Consider the following 21,701-nt stretch of genomic DNA (forward strand, 5'->3'; position numbering starts at 1 on the left):
GGAACCTGTGGGTTTGACACACAAAGCCACGACCCTGGGCAGGTCCCTTTCTGAGTCTTTCATCTCAGCTGTAAAATGAAGAAAATAAGACTTTCCTCTGAGGATTATAATAAAGTATGTGCTGTTCAGAGTAAAATTGGCACTGGGTGAACAGTGTGCCTGAGTATTTGGTGACATCATTAGACGGCAGGGCCTGGCCTCAGGGCTTTAGCCCACAACTCAGCCTGTGGAGATGCCATGAAGGAACAGGGTGGGCATCCTAGGGACTGTTAGAACCAGCCTCTCAGGGTTGGTCAGGCCTCTTCCGCCTCTATTGCCCCAGACCTCTCTCCTCGGATTCTCTCAGTGACGGAGGCCAAAGGGCCAGGACTTCAGTCCTTTCTCAGAAGTTGGTACTCAAATGCCTCCAAGCAGGGCTTGCCTGATTTACCCTTGGCCATGGGTGGGCTTGACCTATGGGATTGGGAGAGTGAGTAAATACTTCCCAGGTCATTGAATGAGTCACGCATGTGGGCAGTGCAGTAACTCATCTCTGCAAACTGAACTGAAGTCGCTCAGTCGTGTCCGACTCTTTGCGACCCCATGGACTGTAGCCTACCAGGCTGCTCAGTCCATGGGATTTTCCAGGCAAGAATATTGGAGTGGGGTGCCATTTCCTTCTCCAGGGAAGGAAATTTTGCATCTCTGCAAAATTCACTGGCATCTCAGTGACTGGGGAACGTGCTTGACACACTCTGGGCAGACCTGCCAGGGCTGAATGCCAGGGGGATCCTACCCCTACCTTTTTGCTTCTTCCCTCCCTCCCTCCCTCTCTTGCACTATCTTTTTCTGGTTCCTTTCCTTCTAATCTTTTATTTTCTTTTGTTATTCATCGAAGTAATAAAACTTATAACATTTTCTATAAGACTGTCTCCCTCCTTTACTTTTACACATCTCAGGGCCTGAGTGGGAGATACGTCCCCTGGAAGGAATCTCAGACTTTGGAATCAGAGTGCGTTGTCTACTCAGAGGGTGGTGGGGTTGGTGCTGTGGGCCAGGTGGGCTCTGCAGCTGATCTCTGGTGGGCTGGGCAGCGCTCACTCTCAGGAAGGACTGAGGGGCCTAAGGGTGTCCTGAGCAGCTGCCTTTGCTGGATATTCTAGTTTTGGAGATGACAGCCTGTTTTGGGAGGGGCTGTTTTTACTCAGAGGAGGGGCAGAAGTTCAGGTTCAGAGGAAGGTCTTGGCCCCAGCTGTGCCCTTGTGCTCTGCCCAGCAGACTTCCAGGGCAAAGCCTGCTCACCAGCCAGGATCACTGTGCTGAGAGAAGAAAGGAAAAACCGTAAAGTCAAAACAACCCATCACTTAGTGTGTGCTTGTGTTTGTGTGTCTTTAAGTAAATAAGCAGAAAACAGATCTTCAGCTTTTTCCTGCAATACAGTGAACTTTTCACCTTAACACTGTCAATTAATTTATTAATCATCTCTTTAAGAAAAGGGATTTAATCCTTTTTATAAACTGTCACGTTTAAAAATTACAATTCATTTTACATTCACATTTGTTTTATGGCTTAGATCTGTTATGTGTGTTAAAAAGGAAAGTAAAATATTAATCCCACTAACATTAGGATAATTTGTAATTTGAAAAAAGGGCTTCCCCATAGCTCAGTTGGTAAAGAATCTGCCTGCAATGCAGGAGACCCTGGTTTGATTTCTGGGTTGAGAAGATCTGCTGGAGAAGGGATAGACTACCCATTCCAGTATTCTTGGGCTTCCCTTGTGGCTCAGCTGGTAAAGAATCTGCCTGCACTGTGGGAGACCTGGGTTCGATTCCTGGGTTGGGAAGGTCCTCTGGAGAAGGGAAAGGTTACCCACTCCAGTATTCTGGCCTGGAGAATTCCATGGACTGTACAGTCCACTAACATTAGGATAACTTGTAATTTGAATATAATTAGGATAACCCCACTAACATTAGGATAATTTATAATTTGAAAAAGAAAAATCATTTGTGGCCAGTGAGCAGTCTTTTTTGTTAAAGCAGCTGGCACAGGACCCTGATGCCTTGGCGGGAGCGGGGGTGGGGGGGTTGGCAGTGAAGGTGGCCGCTTTTGTCCATCTTGCCACTGTGTTCAAGTGTCCTTGCAGTGTGCTAAACATTCCCTCCACTTTGTCATTCCCGCCCATTCCCCCTCCCAACATGGACTCAAAGGGCTGGTGAGATAAACTTTCTGGTCAGAAAACCTTGGGACATTTCTGAGTCCAAGGTCCCTGCTTGCTCCTGCTTCCTGTGAAGTTGTGTGGAGCTGGGGGTGGGCCGGGCTGGCTTTGAAGGCTGGGGGAGGACGTGGGGGGGGGGGGCAGTCTCCCTGCAGCTCTAACCCCTCCCTCCTCTGTGAGGGGTCTGGACTAAGTGTCCTCAGTGACAGGACTTACTAATAATAAGAGGTTCATGACCTTGGCAGGAAAATAAACTGGAGGGGGTGGGGTTGGAGATGGGGTGGGAGACCTGCAAGGAGATTACTACTCGAGACTGTGGAGAATTGACGGCGGTCTGGAAGTATGTTCTGGCCATTGATGTGAATTTGTGAAAAATCTTAAACATTTTGGAAGCACACTGGGTGGGAGAGTGGGGTGTGAAATATGCCTCTCAAGTTTTTGGCAGAGAAAACTGAGTGAACACAGGTGCCCTTTACCAGGTAAGGAAAATGTAGGATGGGATGAGCTGGAGAGGAAGAGCCAGCCTCCTTGGGTTCGTTTGTTTTTTTTTGAGACCAGAGGGTCAGGCCTTGCCTGGTATTCACTGGGACTGGGCCAAGAGGGGGTCTGGATGGCTGCACCCAGGCCATGGGTGATACACAATCTTAACAAGCCTTAGGATACTGTCTGTTCAGCCTGGAGCTGGTCCTGGAAGCTCCTGATATCTGAGGTTAACCCATGGGGGGCCAGGTTGTGAGAGCTCCTGGGTCTTCTGTTGGGGAAGAAAAATCAGCCAGGCTGGGGGCCATTCCCTGCGCAGTTTACCAGCCGACATGGAATCGTTTCAGTGGTGCAAACAGACCAGGGAGGGGCTAGATGTTAGTCTTGGCTGGCAGGTTAGAAGCCTGTCAGCCTGGAGCGGAGCGCTTGTCGAGAACGGTTATCGGGTCTGTGGGTCTCTGTGTCCCCCTCGGGGTGGTTTCAGCTTTACTTGAATCCACTCTCTTGTTGCTGCTCCGATCGTGCTGTTTCCTTCTTGTTAACCGGGTGACTGTCCAGAGGGCAGGGCAGAGTCTCTGCGGGGATTGCTTTCTCCAGGTTTCACTTTCCAATAGTGAAGGAACCAGAGAAGGGCGGACTGAGCTGTCTGGGATTGTTTCTGAGGGTCCCACGGTCTGGTCTCTGCAGACACCCCGGGCCGGGCTCTGCTGCTTCTCCACTCTCCTGGGACCACCTGCCCCCAGACACGAGGAACTCAGACTTGGATCTGGACCAGGATTGGGGCTCTGAGTGACTAACTTCAGGTGCGAATTCTGAGGGCAGATTTGGGGTCTGCCAGGGTCCCTGAACCTTCTCATGCTGCTGAGCTTAGAGGCACTCCTGAAGTCCCGGCCTTTCAGAGCAGGTAAGTGGGTTTTGAAGACACTGTGGGCAAGAAGAGCAGGCAGGGAGCAGCAGGGTTGAGGGGGAGGCTGAGCAGGTGGCGGGGCTGGGGGCAGGTGGGTGGTGCTGGATGGTGGAGGGGCTCTAGGGAGACCCAGGACCACCACAGTGAGGGGTGTGCCTTCACTCATTTGCTTCAGTGTTACGGCTATAGCACTTGCTAGTAATAGGTTGTTTTCTAATTCCATGTAGTGACTATAAATATAATTTCATGTGATTCTCATGAAAACCTTGAGATGGAAATGCCGTTAATATCTTCATTTTGCAGAAGAGGAATAACACGAAGATGGTTGAGAAACTTGGCAGACAGGGGCCCAGTCTTGGGTGGAGGATCAGCGCTTAGCCCCTAGTATCTGTCCTTCCCAGGACCCTAAGCTGCCTCCTCCCCTGCCTCAAACATTTAGTGTTTTGGGGTCTTTTCTCTGACGAGGACTCATTTTTTCTCTTTGGCTGCTCTGTTTCCACTGGGATCTCCAACCCCAATGCAGAAATCTTTAAATTCAGTGCAGATGAGGATTAAGCTGTCTGTGGGGACTGACTGGGCACCTGGATACGGGCCTTGTCCTTGGTCCCTGCAGGAAAGGGCTGGGTGGGGTTGAAATGCAGGTGAACTAACCCAGCAGCAGAGGCAGCACACAGTGCCTCTGAAGGACCCACAGTCCCCTTGAGGAGGGTGTTTGTGGGGCCCCAAGTGGGAGCTGGCCTGTACTTCACATTGAGGAGCTGAACCTGGGTCTCTGTACATAACTGATGTACAGGCGTCGCTGGTGGTTATGAATAATGGGGAAATGCAGGATGGTCCCAGCTTGGGGCCCCCAGTGCTGGGAAAGGAAGCACCTGGTGTTCTGGGCAGAGTGGGCTGGGCTGCAGGTGTCATTGGGGTGGGAAGGGAAGGAGGGCGTTTTTCCCAAGCAAACCTTGTGGTTGTTTAGCCCCACAGAGGCTTCCACGGGGCTGGGAGGAGCCCAGGCTCAGTGCTTTCTGGGTGGGAGAGTCGTGGGGAGCCCAGCACCTCATCAGCCCAGGGATCCAGTGGGGGGTTCTGCTCCTGCAGGACTGTTTCTGGCCCTGAGCCCTCCTCCCCACCGGGGTCCCTGAGCTCTGGGCCAGCCCTGGGTCTTCCTCCTGCCCTGTGTCTCCCCAGCTCTGAGGAGATGGAGGACTTCTCCCGCTGCTCTGGGCTCAGCCACCTCACCATCCTGCTCCTCCTCCTCCCTCTGCCCACTGGGGGGTCCACAGGTGAGTGTCTCCCCACTCCCTTCCTGTGTGGGTCCCCAGGAGCTAGGCTGGCTCTCTCCACCCACAGTGGGTGGGCAGTTGAAGAATCCCTTCTCTAGAATAATTATGATGCTTCCCCAGGCAGTAATTGTAATTATTTAATTGAGAAGAGTCTCTAAACCATAAAATAAGGGAACTTGACAGTTTCTAATGTGAAGATTATGAAGATTATGATGTTTTCAAAAGTCAACTATCAGGACTTGCCTGGGGGTCTAGTGTTTAAGACATCATGCTTCCATTGCAGAGGCATAAGTTTGTAGCTGGTTAGGATGCCTGGTCATGCATGCCTTGCAGCAAAAAAGGCAACTATGAAAAATGTTACCATGGGAGAATGGATACACATATGTGTATAGCTGAGTCCCTTTGCTGTCCACCTGAAACCATCACAACATTGTTAAATGTCTATGTGTTGTGTGCTAAGTTGCTTCAGTCATGTCCAACTCTTTGCAACAGCATGGACTGGGCTCCTCAGCCAGACTCCTCTGATCACGGGGATCCTCCAGGCAAGAATGCTGGAGTGGGTTGCCATGATCTCCTCCAGGAGACCTTCCCAACTCAGGGATCAAACTGAGGTCTCCTGAATTGCAGGCGGATCCTTTACTGACTGAGCCACTAGCTATCCTCCAATATAAAATAAAAAGAACAAAAATGTGACAGTAAGAAAGTGAAAGTGTTAGTCACTTGGTCGTGTCGGACTCTTTGCGACCTTGTGGACTGGGGGCCGCCAGGCTCCTGTGACCATGTGGATTCTCCAGGCAAGAATACTGGAATGGGTTACCATGCCTTCCTGCAGGGGATCTTCCCAATCCAGGGATTGAACCTGGGTCTCCAGCATTGCAGGCAGATTCTTTACTGTCTGAGTCACCAGGGAAGTCCATTAGGTGCTGTACTTGAACAAAACAGACAGATCTTAACTTTATAGCACTTACAATGTAGAAGGAGGCTGTGAGTAAGAAATGCACAGAAGACTGTAATTGACAGTTTGTTGTAAGAGATGAGAGGAGGGGCAGTGGAGTAGTGAGGGTGGAGGGAGGCAGCCAGGGGTGGGGAGGTGGGAAGCAGGAGCCAGCATGTTCAGTGAGAGGAGAACAAAGACCTGGAGGAGGGGGTGAGTCTGTGACCGTTCCAGTAGAAGGATGGTTTCTGCAGGAGAGAACAGCCAGTGCAAAGCTGCCTGTGTGCCTGTAATGCTCAAAGGACTGTGGAGGCAAGTCTTGGCTGGAGCAGAGTGTGTGAGAGGGAGAAAGCAGGAGTAGGAGTCAGGGAGGCCCCGGGGGTCAACCCCAGCGTGCCTGAGGTCCACTGAGGGGACCGAGGAGCCATGGCAAGGCTTTGAGCCGAGCAGGGACAAGGTGTACAGCTGTTAAGAGTGGCCTGTCCTTCATGGTGAGGGGCTGATCGTGGGCCCTCACCCCATGGGAGTGGGGAGAGGAGACCCAGGGAGCCCAGTGTACCATTGTCCTCCAGGTGAGAGACGATGGTGACTCAGGCCAACTCTGAGCAGCTGAAATCTTTCTTCAGAGATCCGGCAGGGCTGTCTCGCACAGGGGTCATGTTGTGACCCATCCACCAGGTCTCAGAAGGACAAAGGCTCTAGGAAGATGTTAGTGGGGTAAATACGGGTTCCTGTGGGTGATGAAAAGAAAGGCAGCTTTTTAACGGAAACAGCATTTGGATCTGGGTTTTAGTGCACATTTGAGCTGAGGAGAAAGTCTTGAACACACATGATAAAGTTAGGGCTTGAATAGAGTAGCTCCTGGGTGTGGCTGATGATCAAGAATTTCTGACCTAGACCCCGGGTATGTACTTTGTTCAGGGTTCAGTCCTGCCCAAGGAGTGTGGGGCAGGGTAGAGCTGTGGTTCTCAAAGTGTTGTCCATGGAGCATCAGTATCAGCCTCCCAGGGACTGTTTACAAAGGCATTTCCTTGGGTCCACCCCAGACCTGCTATATCAGAAGGTGTCCTGGGGGTGAAGGGGGTCCCTGCCAGTTGTGATTCCCTTGATCTCATGACGATTCTGTTGCATATTCACGCTGAGGGCCTTCACAGAACGGCCTGGGGCCAGGAGAACAGGAGGGTGAGGGATTCTCCTTGAAACTGTTTCTCGGTCACAAAAATGTGATCAGAGTTGTTGCCCAGATTCAGTCGTCAAGCTCAATCCATCAGTCCCGTGGTCATCTCATCCGAGCCCGGGGCCTTCCCACCTGATGCTGTGCGTCCCCTGCCCTCGGTCTGCCTCTCTCTCTCACTGCCGTCTCTGTTCACAGAGACGTTCCGGGTGATTGGCCCTTTGCACCCCATTGTGGCAGTGCTGGGAGGAGAAGCTGTACTGCCATGCTCCCTATTTCCGGCTGTGAGTGCAGAGGACATGGAGCTGAGGTGGTTCCGCTCCAAGCTTTTGGAAGCCGTGTTCGTCTATCAGAACCGACAGGAGCAGAAGGAGGAGCAGATGGCTCTTTATGCAGGGCGGACCTCGCTGGTGGGGGACCTCCTCAGCCAGGGATATGCTGCCGTGCGCATCCAGAGGGTCCAGGCTTCTGACAATGGGCTGTACACCTGCGTCTTCAGAAAAGGACACTTCTATGAAAAGGCTGGTTTGGAGCTGAAGGTGGCAGGTGGGTGACTTGGGTAACTAGATTAGAGTTTTGGGGTGTTGGAACTGGGAGGGATCTGAAAGATATAACTCAGCCCCTTATTTATCACAGGAGGAACGGAGGCTCTTTGATCCATTCATTCATTAAATGCAAATATATATAGTCCCTCCTACGTGTCTGGGCTTCTCAGGTGGCTCAGTGGTAAAGAATCCACCTGCAACATTCTATCCCTGGGTTGGGAAGATCCCCTGGAGGAGGAAATGGCAACCCACTTCAATATTCTTGCCTGGAGAATCCTATGGACAGGGGAGCCTGGAGGGCTACAGTCCATATGGTCGCAAAGAATTGGATCTGACTGAAGTGACTGAGGTTGCACATACTGTGTCTGGTCCTGTTCTAAGCACCTTGGATGCATCAGAGAACCTAACAAATATCCCTGTTGTTATGAGTTTATATTCTCAAGTGGATGATCAAGCAGTCACAATGAAGAAACAGATTATAGGTGATGTTAGAATGTGGTAAGTGCTGAGGAGGAGGAGCCGAGTGGAACAGGGGAAGGGGATCAGGACCGGGGGTTGGGAGTGAGGCCAGGCTGCAGTGTCACACAGTGGCGCAGGCTGGTCCTAATGGAGAATGTGTATCTGAACATAGACTGGAAGGAGGGATTCAGTGTCTTGGACATCTGGGGGTTGCAAGTTCAAAGGGGAGGGAACACCACCCTTAATGGCCTGAGGAGGGTGTGTGTGGCTGGTGTGTTCTAGGGACACCTGGGGTCCTCATGGCTGGTGGGAGTGAGTGAGGGGGCAGGGTGTTCAGAGGGGACCAGAGTGAGGCAGACAGGGCGCTGGATATAAAGATGAGTGGAGATGTGGGAATATTTTCATAATCAAGCCATCAGAGATGGGGCCAAATCACATATTAGTTCTGGAATTAGGAGTTTGAAGTACATGTGAGGAGTCCATGTGGAGGTAAACCTGAGGATAGAAGGAAGCAGAGTTCAGGACATAGAGTTGTTAGATGACTTAATTTTGGTGGTGATTTACAAAGAGAGGCAGTGGGTGTGGAAGCAGACGCCCTGGGAGAGTGTGAGGTGAGGAGAGTCCAGGATAAGGGTGGACCTGGGACCACATTCCTCCCTTTGTTTACATGGCATCAGCCTTTCCACCTGCACAACTTGGGAGAAGGGCCCCAGCCCTCTGAAACCCTGGGGGTCCCTATGCTTCTTCCTTCTGTTCTCCGAGGCAAGGCCGCCTCCTTGTTCCCTGTGGGATCAGGCTGCCCCCAGGGCCCCCAGAATGCCAAGTGCAGGGCGCCGCCTGGAGTTGTGCACACGTAGGCACTGCTGGGTCCTTGGGCTCTGCATCTTGCCTCCCGCAGGTGTGGGCTCTGCCCCTCAGGTGCGCATCACAGGGCCTGAGGAAGACGGGGTCTGAGTGGTGTGCATGGCCTCGGGGTGGTTCCCAAAGCCCCAGGTGCAGTGGAGAGACGTCAGCGAAGAGAAGTTCCTGGCGTTCTCCGAGACCCACACCCAGGATGCTGAAGGGCTGTTCAGCGTGGAGGCGGCGCTGGTGGTGCGAGACAGCTCTGTGGGGAATGTGACCTGCTCCATCCTCAACCCTGTCCTGGGCCAGGAGAAGGCCATGGCCATTTTCATCCCAGGTCAGAGGGGCTCCTGGCTTCCAGCAGGGCTGGAGGAGGGGACCCGGTGTTCCTGGGTGTTCCGGGCTGGGCTGTCCTCGGTGGGGGTCCTGACGGGGTGTCTGGCTGGGCTGCAGAGCCCTTCTTCCCCCAGGCCTCTCCCTGGAAGGTGGCTTTCTCGGTGAGCCTGACTGTGCTGGTGATCTTGCTCCTTGGGGCTGGATGTTACACCAAGAAAGAACATTCCATGAAGGTGCGGGAGATGGGAGAAAAGGAGATTCTGTGCCAGATTAGAGAGCAGGACTGTCAGACAAAGGAGGAAGTGCTGAAGGACGCAGGTAAGGCAGGACAGGGGTCAAGGCTGGTGAATGTGGCAGCTGGTGCTGAGAGGGAGGAACTGACCACAGGGCCTGAGTCCAGGGCTCTGCGGATATCCCAGTCCAGAGCAGGTGGCTAGGGAGACCTGGGCGGATAGCTGGAGCCGTGGAGGCTCCGATGGGTCTGCAGTTGGAACGTCTTCGCCAGGGGTGACACACAGAGAGGTGGTATTTGTGAGTCTTTTTCTTAGGGAGTGGAATTCATGCATTTTCGTTTTCACTCTTTTTCAGCTAAACTTCAGGAAGAACTAGGTAAGCTCTACTTTTCCTCTTGAGCTCTCTGCATCCCCTTCATAGGAGATATTCTTGTTCTTAGCTCACCTGTTTTTTTGTGTTTTGCTTTTCAGAGAGGAGGAAATCCACTTACCTGGCTGGTGAGTGACTCTCCAGATGTCCTTGGGTCTGTCTTACCTGTGCCAAGGTGTCCCTTTCCTTGTTTGTGTCTAGACATGTGGACCCCCTTTTGTGGGGTGGAAGTGGAGGCTGGGGGAGACAGAACCCAGTTCCTAGGCCCCTTGCAGACCTGGGCTGGCAGGAAGCTTGTGTCTGATGGTGACCTCAGAGTTTCTCATGCTCCCTGGGTCTTATTCTAACTCTGATCAACCCGAAAATTACTGATAGCTTTGTAGCCTGAATGCATCTGGTTTTTGATCAGTACCTGAGGGCCAAAACCACATGCCCTGAGATTTCACTGAAGGAGCTACACAAACAAATGGTGATTAAGTTTGTGTGTGGCCTCCTTTCTCTATCCCAGCACACCATCCAGGGAGAGTCTCTTCTCTCCAGTTCCTCAAGATGATGATCAGAAAGTGATTGAGGGGATACCTGGGCTGACGATGCATGGCAAAGTCATGGGCTGCCCAGAAAAATGACATGTATCTCTAGAATGATTTCCTCTGGGAATGCTGGGCCAGTTTTACCTTGGAGTTGACCTTGTATCTATGTTGTTTTAAAATTCCTGCTTCATGTCAATTTTTCATGCATATTTTTTTCCAGAAAATACTTGTGCAATAATTAACTGTTAAAATTGTGGAGTAATTTATACTTTTCCCCCCTAAAATCTATTCAAACAAATAGCTTCTGAGCCTGAGTAGCAACATGGAGTAACAGGTGAAACAGGAGTTTTGAAGGATTTTGAAGGAGGAGCAACTAAGTGAACTAGCCAAACATCACACAGCAGTGGGACAGTGGTGCAAGTCAATCCAGAGTGCCGCAGGCTTCTGACCTGTGCTCCAGGGGATTCCCCACCACCCTGGCTGTCTGCACGTGGCAGGAGGTCACCTCCTCTCCAGCCTCTCTCCCACTGTGGTTAGTCTCACCTGCAGAGCAGAGGGGAGGCCACAGCCAGTGAATTCACACTGAGCAGGTTTCTTCTGGCTGAGGTCTCACCAGAGTGTGTTCCCTTTCAGCCTGGAGGAAGGCCCAGCTGTATGCAGGTAAGTGGATCTGAGTTCCTGTGGCCTCCCCTCCCAACCTAGACTCTATCCCCTTCCCCCTGAGGGGACCCCACAGTAGGGTGGGGTAGTGTCCCTGGTCTTCTTGTCACCTTTGTAGCCTCCACCTGGAGACTGCAGGGACTCCTCAGGACACAGGTGTGCCTCCATCCTGCCTGTGCTCTGCTGCAGGCACTGTCAGGGTTAGCAGCACCCTCCCCAAACGCCTGTTGCAACTGGGACTTCTGGTGACAGTGACAGAGGAGGGGTCACTGGTGAGGAGGGATGGCAGCAGGGAATGACTGTGTGGACCAGGGATCGCTCATCTCTGGAAGATTTCAGAAGTCATGCTCGCTTGCTTATGGGACCCTTGGTTTGAATCCTTCTCTCTTTGGCTCTAGTTTTGGTTTCCCCGTTTCTCCCTGGTCCTCTGGAATATTGGTCTTCTCTCTGCTTCCTCATGCTCTGACCCCATGTCCAGGCTGGCTTTCATCCTCCAAGCCTCATTGGTTGATGAGGAGCAGGTGTTCTGACTCTGGGGTCCACCACCTCTGGGATATTTATGGACTCCAGGGATGAGCATGTGAAATATCTAAAATTATATGGAAAATCCCAAGTGTGTTTATTTTTTTGCCATAAAACCAAAAATGTAACATATGATGGATTATTCACGACATCATCTTCCATTTTAGGAGAATATTTGTCTGAAGGGCTCAGGCTCCTCCTCCCTTTTTCAGGGTTAATGTAGAAGATTGGAAAAGGAGACCGTGAGAGAGGTTAAATTGCTTATTGGAGAAGGGGTAGGGGAACAAACCACGGAAGAAAAGATCAGGAGGAAGAGAGGAGATGTGAAGGAAGTATAGGAGTGTGTGGGGGAAATGCCCTGTAGAGGTTTTGAGTGGACAGAGTGACTGAAGAGAGGCCAAAGGTCACAAGTTCAAAAGTCACAGCCACGTGGTGTGAATCTGAGAAGTGCACTGAGAGTTTGCAAGGTTCATGACATGAAATGTGATGGACTCCTTGAGTCCTCTTTAAAATATTTCAGAGAAACTTGTATTCCTAAGCCTTTTTTAGGTAACCATATAATGAGTTTGCCTCTGATCATGAGACCATCTGCACCTCCCAGAGGAGCTGGGGCAGGTGTGTGGTTGCAGGGATGCCCGTGCAGTGAGGGTGGTCTCAAGGACCCTTAGCAGTAGGGTGAGTGAAGGCTCTGTGCCCTCTGAGCCTATGTCATAGGCCCTGTTCCTGCTTGGAATGCTCCTGTTTAGGGTCAGGAATACAGATTGTGAGAGACAGTGGGGAACCCAGAGGGTGAAGGAGGCCTGGGCACCAGATGGATGAGAACCACCACCAACATCTTACTGATTCTTGCAGGGATTTCTTTCTAAACAATGACGCTCGTGTAGTCTTCTTTTACCATCCTCACCTTCTCTGCCAAGTTTAAGTCGTCTGTATTTTAATGTATATCTATTTTAATGTATACCTTTTATTCTATACCTTTCATTAAAAAAAAGAAACTGTACCATGAAACTAGAATCAGCATTTTTTAGTATTTTCACCATATGCCATGTCTATAGGGATGGTTTTGTTCCTACAGAAATGGAAGGAGAAGTTATTTGTGTTTCTTCTTTTCAGCGCGTGTCGTGCTTCCTTATTTGAACGTCTCTCTCCCTTTCTGGAAACCTCTGCATGGTCTTCTACCCGGGTCGGATGTCTCCAGTGCTGTGCGCTGAGCTCTCTTCTCTCCTGGCACATAGTCATGGTCCCAGTTCAGCTTAGCCACTTGTATTCTCTCTACCCGTGGCTCAGAGACCACCTGCAAGCTCAGCCCGATCTGTTCTTCACTAGTGAACGAAAGCTTTTATCTCCCCAATTGTTTCTGTAGAAAACCCACCTTTCATTATAGATATGTGGCTAGGGCCTTGAGAAAGAATGATTTGGTAGGCAAATATGGCAAAGATCTTTCTGTTCAGGTCAGTCTCCAGCTTCTCAATCCCTGAGTATTGTGGTTTATGGCTAGGTCTTCATCAAAAGGTTGCAAAATGATCATTCTCTGTGTGTGTGTGTATAAAAGAGCAATACATGTATCAAGTGAAGTTTCCAAACATTTTTCCTACAAATCCTTCATTAGCAGCTCCAGTACCCACCCCAGGTACCCACCCTAATGTGTGTTGTACAGTCTTTGTGAACCCCTGATAAGAAACGTGTGTTTTCCTCGTAGATTGGCGGAAGGAGGAGTTCCAGGAATGTGAGTGACTTTGTGTATTTTCTAGATTTTCCTACTGCTGTCCCCGTGGTCTCTCCTTCAGTTCTCAGTGGTGATATAGATGCTGGCACCATCAATAGTGTGGGATGGGAGGTGGTGGTGGTAGTCACACACAGGTGGGGCTGATGACTTTGGCTGATATTGAACGCTAAATAGACATCCTTCAGCCCTTGGAGAGCAGGCTGGTCCTCAAGGGCCCTGTGACATATTGCACCCTGAAATCAGTCTCATGGGTCCTTTTCCTGCTTGGAGGCCCATCGACTTGAATCACAAGTTTCTATTGTCAGGATGCTTAGCATTCCTCCCATGCAGCTGAGATTCCTGGTTGAGGGGTGGTTGAGTGTTCTTGGGGAGGGGAGGACCTTGAATGATAGATAACTTTCTCTGCAGGGCCTGTCACTCTGGATCCAGGATCTGCCCATTCAGACCTTGTCATCTCTCATGAAAAGACAAGTGTGACCTTGAAGGCCTCCTGTGTGACCTCTGGAGATACCTGCAGTGTACTGGGCTTTGAGGGCATCACATCAGGGCGCTGTTATTGGGAGGTGGAGATCAGGGATGGAGACGAAAGCGAGTGGGCCCTGGGGGTCTGTAGGGAAGGTGTGAACAGGAAAGGCTGGTACATGGAGTCCTCAGATAAGGGGTTCTGGGTTGTGGGGAGAGTTGAAAGAGGATATTGTGCCTGTACTGTACCTGAGACTCCGCTATCCCTCATGCAGGCTCCCCACCCCAGGCTTAGGGTGGGGGTGTTCCTGGACCACCAGGAAGGGGACGTCTCCTTCTACAACATGACTGATGGCTCCCACATTTTCTCCTTCCCTCAGACTTCCTTCTCTGGGACCCTCTTTCCATACTTCATGATTAGGTCAGGAGACGTGTCCCTGACTGTCTGCTCCAAGGTGGGAGGGTCTGAGGGGCTCCCTGTTGCCCTTAGCAATCCTTCTCTGGAGGAGTCTGTGAGCCTTCCAGGGGCGGGGTTCAGCTCAGGCTCTGGTGCTGATGGTCCTCCAGGGGCCGAGTCTCCATTGCTCCCTTGCAACCCCGAGGCTGTGTCCCCATAGGGCTGGTCACTGTCCTGGATCCTCACTATGGCTCTTCCTGGAGCTTCAGACCCCTTGTGACAGAGGCCTCTGAGGTGCAGCCTGGATGGCTGGGGGGTCTCGTCCCCCTGCTCTGGAGACAGACTCCTGGGCCTGTGGTTATAACAATTGTCAATTCATACCATGGACTCAGGTTTGAGAAGCTAGACATGGACTGTTTCTGAAGTAGTTTTGATTAGGCTGTAGTTTGCCATGGGAAGTCAATTTTCTGGTGGCAATAAACAATTTTTTTAGTGCTTTTTAGAAAAAATTTGTTTTTATTTTTTTATTTGGCTGCACCAGGTCTTGGTTGTGGCATGTGACCTCTTAGTTGGGGCATGTAGGATCTGGTTCCCTGACCAAGGATCGAACCCAGACCCCTTGCATGGGGAACACAGAGTCTTAGCTACTGGATCACCAGGGCAGTCCCTTTTATGGTGTTTATACACCATTTGGTTATTAAAGGGCATGAGGGCTGAATCACTCTGCAGAATAAAAGGGGGTTATTTTATTGAATCAATGCAGAGGAACCCAGAACTGAAGGTGGGTCTCCAGTTGTATATATGAGGATCCAGAGTCTGACCAGAAGCATTGGCCATCCAGAATCTTGCAGGGAGATGGATGGCTGATGAATTTTAGAGGAGTTAGCATTTTACTTTATATACTTCCTATTCTGAGGTGGATGAAACTCACCTATTTTTATCAACCTCAGTAGATTTCTGTTACTTGCAAAAGCTTGTGCTGTTTGTTTCAGGAAAGGAGAAGGATCTGGGTTTTTCTGTAGTGTCTGCATCAGGAGGAAAGAAAAGAACTGTTACCAGCATTAAGGTGTGAGTGAAGACGAGAGTTTTCAAAGGCAGGTGAATTGCAGAAAGCTTCGACCGTGAGCACGATACTAGTAATCAGTGTATTGCCTCTTAGTACTTCCAAGTCCTATGGTAAAGGGCAGAAAAGGAAGCAGCACTCTGAGGGACCCAGACCTCTGGGGATTTGCTCAAGCTCCTTAAGTTTCACAGACGCCTGGAGAGTAAGCCCGCAGGCTGTGGCTCTGCTTCACTGAAGATGTAGAATGGCTGCTGTGGGTCCTAGTTGGATAGGCACTACTCAGTTTCTGACTGTTTGTGTGTGTGTGCACAAACTACTTTATTCAACTCATTTAAAGGGGGAACAGTAGCTGTTACAACCTGTTCAAAGAATTCAAAATACTACCTATTGATAGATTAAAGTGTGCTTAAATTTGCTTACAAATAGATGCAAAACTGGTCAATATTTAAGAAGGTTTAACTGGACTCCATTGAATGCAATTTTGAATTGTATGGAATTGTTCTGATAGTTTCTAAAATGCTTATTTTTAAAGAAACCATCTTTTATTACCCACTCCTCTATCATTCTTGAAATCTTTTCCTTGTATTGCAAAAATATGTAATTATTTAAAACCTGGAAATATTCACTTTGCTGAATATATGTAGAAGCATATCACATTGTAAATCAACTATACTTTAAAATATTAATTAAAAAATCCTGGAAATAGACAAAATGTAAGGTGTCATGTTGGAGTAGGAAATTGCAACCCACTCCAGTATTCTTGCCTGGGAAATCCCTTGGACAGAGGAGCCTGGAGGGCTACAGTCCATGGGATCGCAGAGAGTCAGACACGACTGAGTGGCTGAGCACAGCGCAGCACGGTACAGGACATTAACCACTTCCCCCCCAACTCAGCATATTTATTTCCCACTGCTTTTCCTGGTGAGACAGTAATTAAGCTATCCTTCAAAATGCTCTTTGAACCAGCTTTATAATTGTAGCAGTTCCATAACAGATTATTTCTCTGAATAAATTCTTTGACTTCTCTACTTGTCTGAGAGGCATGTATATGACTTTATGAAAATTATGTATTTTTATAATTTAAAAATTATAAAAGGGGCAGAAGGAGGAGGGAGGAAGAAGGTGAGAGGGAGGGACGAGGAGGGGAAGACGGAAGGAAAGAAGGGGGAAAGGAGAAAAGGAAGCTTTCAAAAATGGGCCCAGCCAGTTGCAGCACAGCAAAGACTTATCTCTATGCAGTACTTTGATTTCAAATTATTTTTAGCGTGGCTTTTATTGTACTCATTGTTACATACATAAATCTTTAAAGTAATACGTTTTGTAAGAAATGGTCATAAAAATTTACAGCCAGTAACTTTTCCCCTGTCCCTTACAATGATATTCTACTAAAACCATTAAATGGTTCTCATTAATGCCCTTTAAAAAAAAATTAATGAAAAATTTTATGTTAAATATAAGCAAAACCCTTTTAATACAGATAATTTTAGGGATAAGTACATTGCAAAAATCCTATGTTATTAACATAAAAATAGGAAACAGTGAAATAGCAGGTATAATTTACCTAAGTATTCTTCCCCCCCAGATTCAAAGAGAAGCCTGAAAAGACACACAGACTTTTCTAGATCCCCCAGAGAAGGCTGGCGTTTGGATCTTTATTCTAAATCGAAAGCTTCTTCTGTTCATGGATCCCTTTCTCATTATTTATTTGTTGGCTGTGCTGGGACTTCCGTTTTGTGTGAGGGCTTTCTCTAGTTGCAACAAGTAGGGGCTGCTCTTTAGTTGTGGTACACAGGCTTCTCATTGTGGTGGCTTCTTTTACTGTGGAGCACGGCCTCTAGGGCACACGGGCGTTAGAAGGGGCAGCATGTGGGCTCAGTAGTTGCGGCTCCTGGGCTCTAGAGCACAGGCTCAGTAGCTGTAGAGCACGGGCTTAGTTGCTCTGGGGCATGTGGGATCTTCCTGGATCAGGGATCAAACCCATGTCGCCTTTGCCAGTTCAGTTCAGTCTAGTCACTCAGTCGTGTCCGACTCTCTGTGACCCCATGGACTGCAACACACTAGGCTTCCCTGTCCATCACCAACTCCTGGAATTTACTCAAACTCATGTCCATTGAGTTGGTGATGCCATCCAACCATCTCATCCTCTGTCATCTCCTTCTCCTCCCACCTTCAATCTTTCCCAGCATCAGGGTCTTTTCCAATGAGTCAGTTCCTCGCATCAGGTGGCCAAAGTATTGGGGTTTCAGCTTCAGCATCAGTCCTTCCAGTGAATTTTCATGACTGATCTCCTTTAGGATGGACTGGTTGGATCTCCTTGCACCTTTGTAGCCTTTGTAGGGAGGTGGATTCTTTACCACTGAACCACCAGGGAAGCCCTTGATTCTTTTCAAGTGCTGAGGTGATTTTTAAACTTTAAAGATGCATTTTTTGGTTTATCATAAATCTGTGTATAATATTATATGTTTTACTGTACATTTTACATGTTTATGTTTCCCTTATGCACAAGTATGGGGCAGTACTTTATGAGCAACGTAACCAATTTTCAAGGGTTATTTTTTTCATATAGAAGACTTGCCTGCCCAAGAATCAACTTTCTTGTGTAAGATGGGACTCCACTCCCTTGACATTTCCATGGAGAAACAGATTAATTTTTTTGGTTTATTTCCCCTGAAGTCTATTTCTGCTTCATTGCTACACATCCAGTTGAAACTCAGGCTGTCTCTCCAGTCTCAGTGGAGTATCTTCACTGTTTGGCTTCATAGAATCTTGTTCCTTAGACAAGGTTCCTAACAGATCTCATCACATCCATCACAGCCGGCCCTGTGCTAAACAGACATTTCTCCAAAGAAGACATACAGATGGCCAACAAACACATGAAAAGATGCTCACCATCACTCATTATCAGAGAAATGCAAAAGCACAATCAAAACCACAATGAGGTACCATTTCACGCCAGTCAGAATGGCTGCGATCCAAAAATCTACAAGCAATAAATGCTGGAGAGGGTGTGGAGAAAAGGGAACCCTCTTACACTGTTGTTGGGAATGCAAACTAGTACAGCCATTATGGAGAACAGTGTGGAGGTTCCTTAAAAAACTGGAAATAGAACTGCCTTATGACCCAGCAATCCCACTACTGGGCACACATACTGAAGAAACCAGAATTGAAAGAGACACTGCCGGGAGCCAGCGTGAGGAATTCCACCCATGACAAGGTCATGGGGCAGAGCTCTGATGGCAAGGCTAATCAGACCTCAGGTTTTCCCCCTGGAATTTCCTGAGCATCCACCCCTGCAAAATAAGAATCTGCCTGCTTTTCCACTCTTCTAATATTCTCTGGAAAAAGTCAAATCAGGGCCCTCTGATAACTCTCTAGCTTGCCTAACAGGTTACCCGGAACTCTTACAGCTTGTAAATTGCTTATACCCCGCCCCAACCACGAGAGGCACAAAGCTTAAAGCATCTTAAAGATACAGAGCCTTTTCTAAAGAGTTAAAAATTATATCGATAGAGGGTTTTCACTGTTGACTCAATGACTGCTGCCAGGCCTCCATATTCTTTATCTTTTAGGCACCTGGGAGGATGTTAATCAATGTAGACGGGATATGGAAAAAGATATATAATAGTTTTGATGTTAGCAACTCTAGACTTTTGAGTTAATTACTTTTCTCTTTGTTATATATCACTGCATTCCTCTTGTGTCCTTGCTATGTAAGAATGTGACTTTATTTAGTGCTTTTTGAGACTGGCACCAGACTTGGGGAAGATCAACACAAATAAGTCTTCTGGTGTCACATACCTCCTCCCCAGAAGTTTCTGTTTTTGTTTTAGTTGAGAGGCAGAAAGGAGGCATAGGGGAGCAAAAGGTAATAATCGAATGGAATAAAGGGCACTGATGTCCAGTGTGCAGTGTGATGAAGTTTTTTCGTATGCACACAGCTGAGTAACCACGCCCAGGTCATATCTGATAGCTCCCTGGTGTTCCTCTCTAAGTGTCCCCTCAAGCTTCCAGGACCTCCTCATCTGACTTCTGCCACCACTGACGCATTTTGCCTGTGCTCTAACTTCATATATGAGGAATCCTGTAGCCTGCAGTCTTTTGTGTGTGGTTTCCTGTGTCCACGCCCATTTTTCGAACATTCCTTGTCTGCCTCTCCTTTCCCTCCCTCCGTGTCCTCCTGCAGGAAAGCAGTTTTTTCAGTCCACAGCGCTGGCCACAAGGGGGCAGCAGAACCCGGTGGAACCCGGGCTGATCCAGCAGAGCAGCCCTTCTCTTGGCCCCCGGGTTTCTCCTATCCCTGTAGCACCCTGTTTCTGGGCTGCCTCCCAAGCAGTTGCTGCAGGTTGATCCTGCTGCCTCCCTCTCTGATACCTGCTGCTTTAGAGAGGATTTCTGGAGTGGAAGACTGGAGCTTGGCCTCTAATTCTGGATCATGCACTCCTTTCAGTAATGTATTTTCAACAAGCAGCTATCAAGTATGTGGAAATGTTGTACAGATTCTAAAAACAAACACAAATAGCGCATTAAAAACCAGTTAAGATGAAAGGTATTCTAACATTTCTTCTGCCTCCCCTCCTGCCCCCAGATCCCTGGAGCACCTCTGGAGCTGTTTCGCCCCTACCTGGTGGCCCCTGTTTAGGGCTCAGCTGAGCTTTAGTGGGGCCTGGAGCCTGTGGGTTTGACACACATAACTCTGGGCAGGTCTCTTCATGTTGCTGAACCTCTGACTCTCAGCTGTAAAATGAAGAAAGTAAGACTTTCCTCTGAGGGTTATAATAAAGTATGTGATGTTCAGAGTAAAATGGCACTGGGTGAACAGTGTGCCCGAGTGTTTGGTGACATCATGAGGGATCAGGGCCTGGCCTCAGGGCTTCAGCCCACAACTCAGCCTGTGGAGACAAGTCTCCTGACATGAAGGAACAGGGTGGGCATCCTAGGGACTGTTAGAACTGTTGCAGGAAGGGCGACCACTTCCAGGGTCCGAAAATGGGCTCTTGTCTAACACTCGGAAATGAATTGTCTGAGGAAACACACGTGCTGACAAAGCAAGAGATTTTATTGGAAAAGGGCGCCCTGGCGGAGAGCAGTAGGGCAAGGGAACCCAGGAGAACTGCTCCGCAGTCTTGGGCTTTATGGTGATGGGATTAGTTTCCTGGTTGTCTTTGGCCAATTATCCTGATTCAGAGCAGGCATTGCTCAGCCAAGATGGATGCACTGCTCAGCCAGTGAGAAGGATTCTGGGAGGTAGTTGGACACGTGTGTCAACTTTTGACCTTTCCTGAACTCTTCCGGCAGCTGGTGGCTTATTAATTCCATGTTCCTTACCAGGACCTCCTGTTACAAAACAACTCATACAAATGGTTTCTAACGTGCCGGGCCAGAGTGGGTGGCTTTCAGGCATTGTGCTGAAGAACCTAAGCTACTCCATTTTGTTAAAAGAAAAACTCCATTTTGTTAGTTTCTGGGAAAAGAGCCTTTGGAAATCCCTTGACCTCACCCCACCACCCAAGAGCCAATCGAACCCCAGACCAGAATCTCCTGACTTAACGTTCAGGAACTTGTGGTCCACCTAGATAATAGGGACCAATCAAAAACCAACACACAACCCTTCGAAAGAAAGTGACCAATCAGACGTCCCCCTACCTATAAATTCTTTTTTTCATGAACACTCCCTATCTAAACAATGTAATCCAAAACCCTGGGCTCCTCCCTATAGCTGCTGTGTCGGTAACGGTGGGAGCCCCAGCTCGAGCTTGGTGATAAAGACTCTCTTGCTTTTGCATCGGATATCGGCTCCCTGGTGGTCATTGGGAGATTTCGCGACTTGGGCATAACAGTGCTTCCCCAAATAGAGCCAGCCTCTCAGGCCTTGCCTGCCTCTCCTGCCCCAGACCTCTCTTCTCTGATTCTCCCAGGGACGGAGGCCAACGTGTCAGAACTTCAAGGGGTGCTCAGATCCCTCTGAGCAGGGCTTGCCTGACTAACCCTGGGCCATGGGTGGGCCTGACCTATGGGTTGGGAGAGTGAGGAAAGACTTCCCAGGTTACTGAGCGGGCGTACACTCAGGTCCTGTACTCAGGGCAGGTACACAGGTCGCTTCCATGTGGGCAGTACAAACACTCACACTGTAAACAGTACCCTGACATCTCAGTGACCGAGGACATGCATGAGACACCCTGGGCAGACGTGTCCATCCTGGAGTCTGGTCCCACATGTGCCAGGGTAAATGCAGGGGGATCCTACCCCTTCCCTTTTGTCCTTTTCTTCTCTCCCTTTCTCCTTCCCTCCCTCCCTTTTCCCTTCCTTTCTCCCTGCTCTTTCCTTTCCTACACCCTCTTTCTGTCTGCCTTCTTTCCCTTTAGAACCTTACTGTTGAAGCTGAATCTGGCCTCTGTACCCCGACACCATATTAAAGCTTAGAAACAGAGTGTTGGGTGAAGTAGAAAATAGCAGCTTTATTGCTTTGTTAGCCAAAGGCGGCCACAGTGGACTAATGCCCTCAAAACCGTGTGATCCTCCCTGAAGAGGGTAGTGAGGAGTTCTATAGTAATGTTTTCAAAAAAAGCATGATCAGCTCGCGGACATTCTTCTG

At 49.1% G+C, this 21,701-nt stretch overlaps 1 protein-coding gene across 1 annotated transcript; it reads left to right on the forward strand.

The window, feature by feature from the left end:
• The first annotated feature begins 4,770 nt into the window (after window positions 1-4,770).
• Window positions 4,771-14,266, forward strand: LOC128056548 (butyrophilin-like protein 1). The gene is given in 9 exon segments (XM_052649332.1): window positions 4,771-4,855; window positions 7,162-7,509; window positions 8,866-9,147; window positions 9,264-9,464; window positions 9,735-9,755; window positions 9,851-9,877; window positions 10,913-10,939; window positions 13,161-13,187; window positions 13,596-14,266. Coding segments are annotated over 9 exon segments (1,689 nt in total).
• Window positions 14,267-21,701: the final 7,435 nt, after the last annotated feature.

This window comes from Budorcas taxicolor, chromosome 11 (genome assembly GCF_023091745.1).
Source record: "Budorcas taxicolor isolate Tak-1 chromosome 11, Takin1.1, whole genome shotgun sequence".
Taxonomy (NCBI): domain Eukaryota; kingdom Metazoa; phylum Chordata; class Mammalia; order Artiodactyla; family Bovidae; genus Budorcas; species Budorcas taxicolor.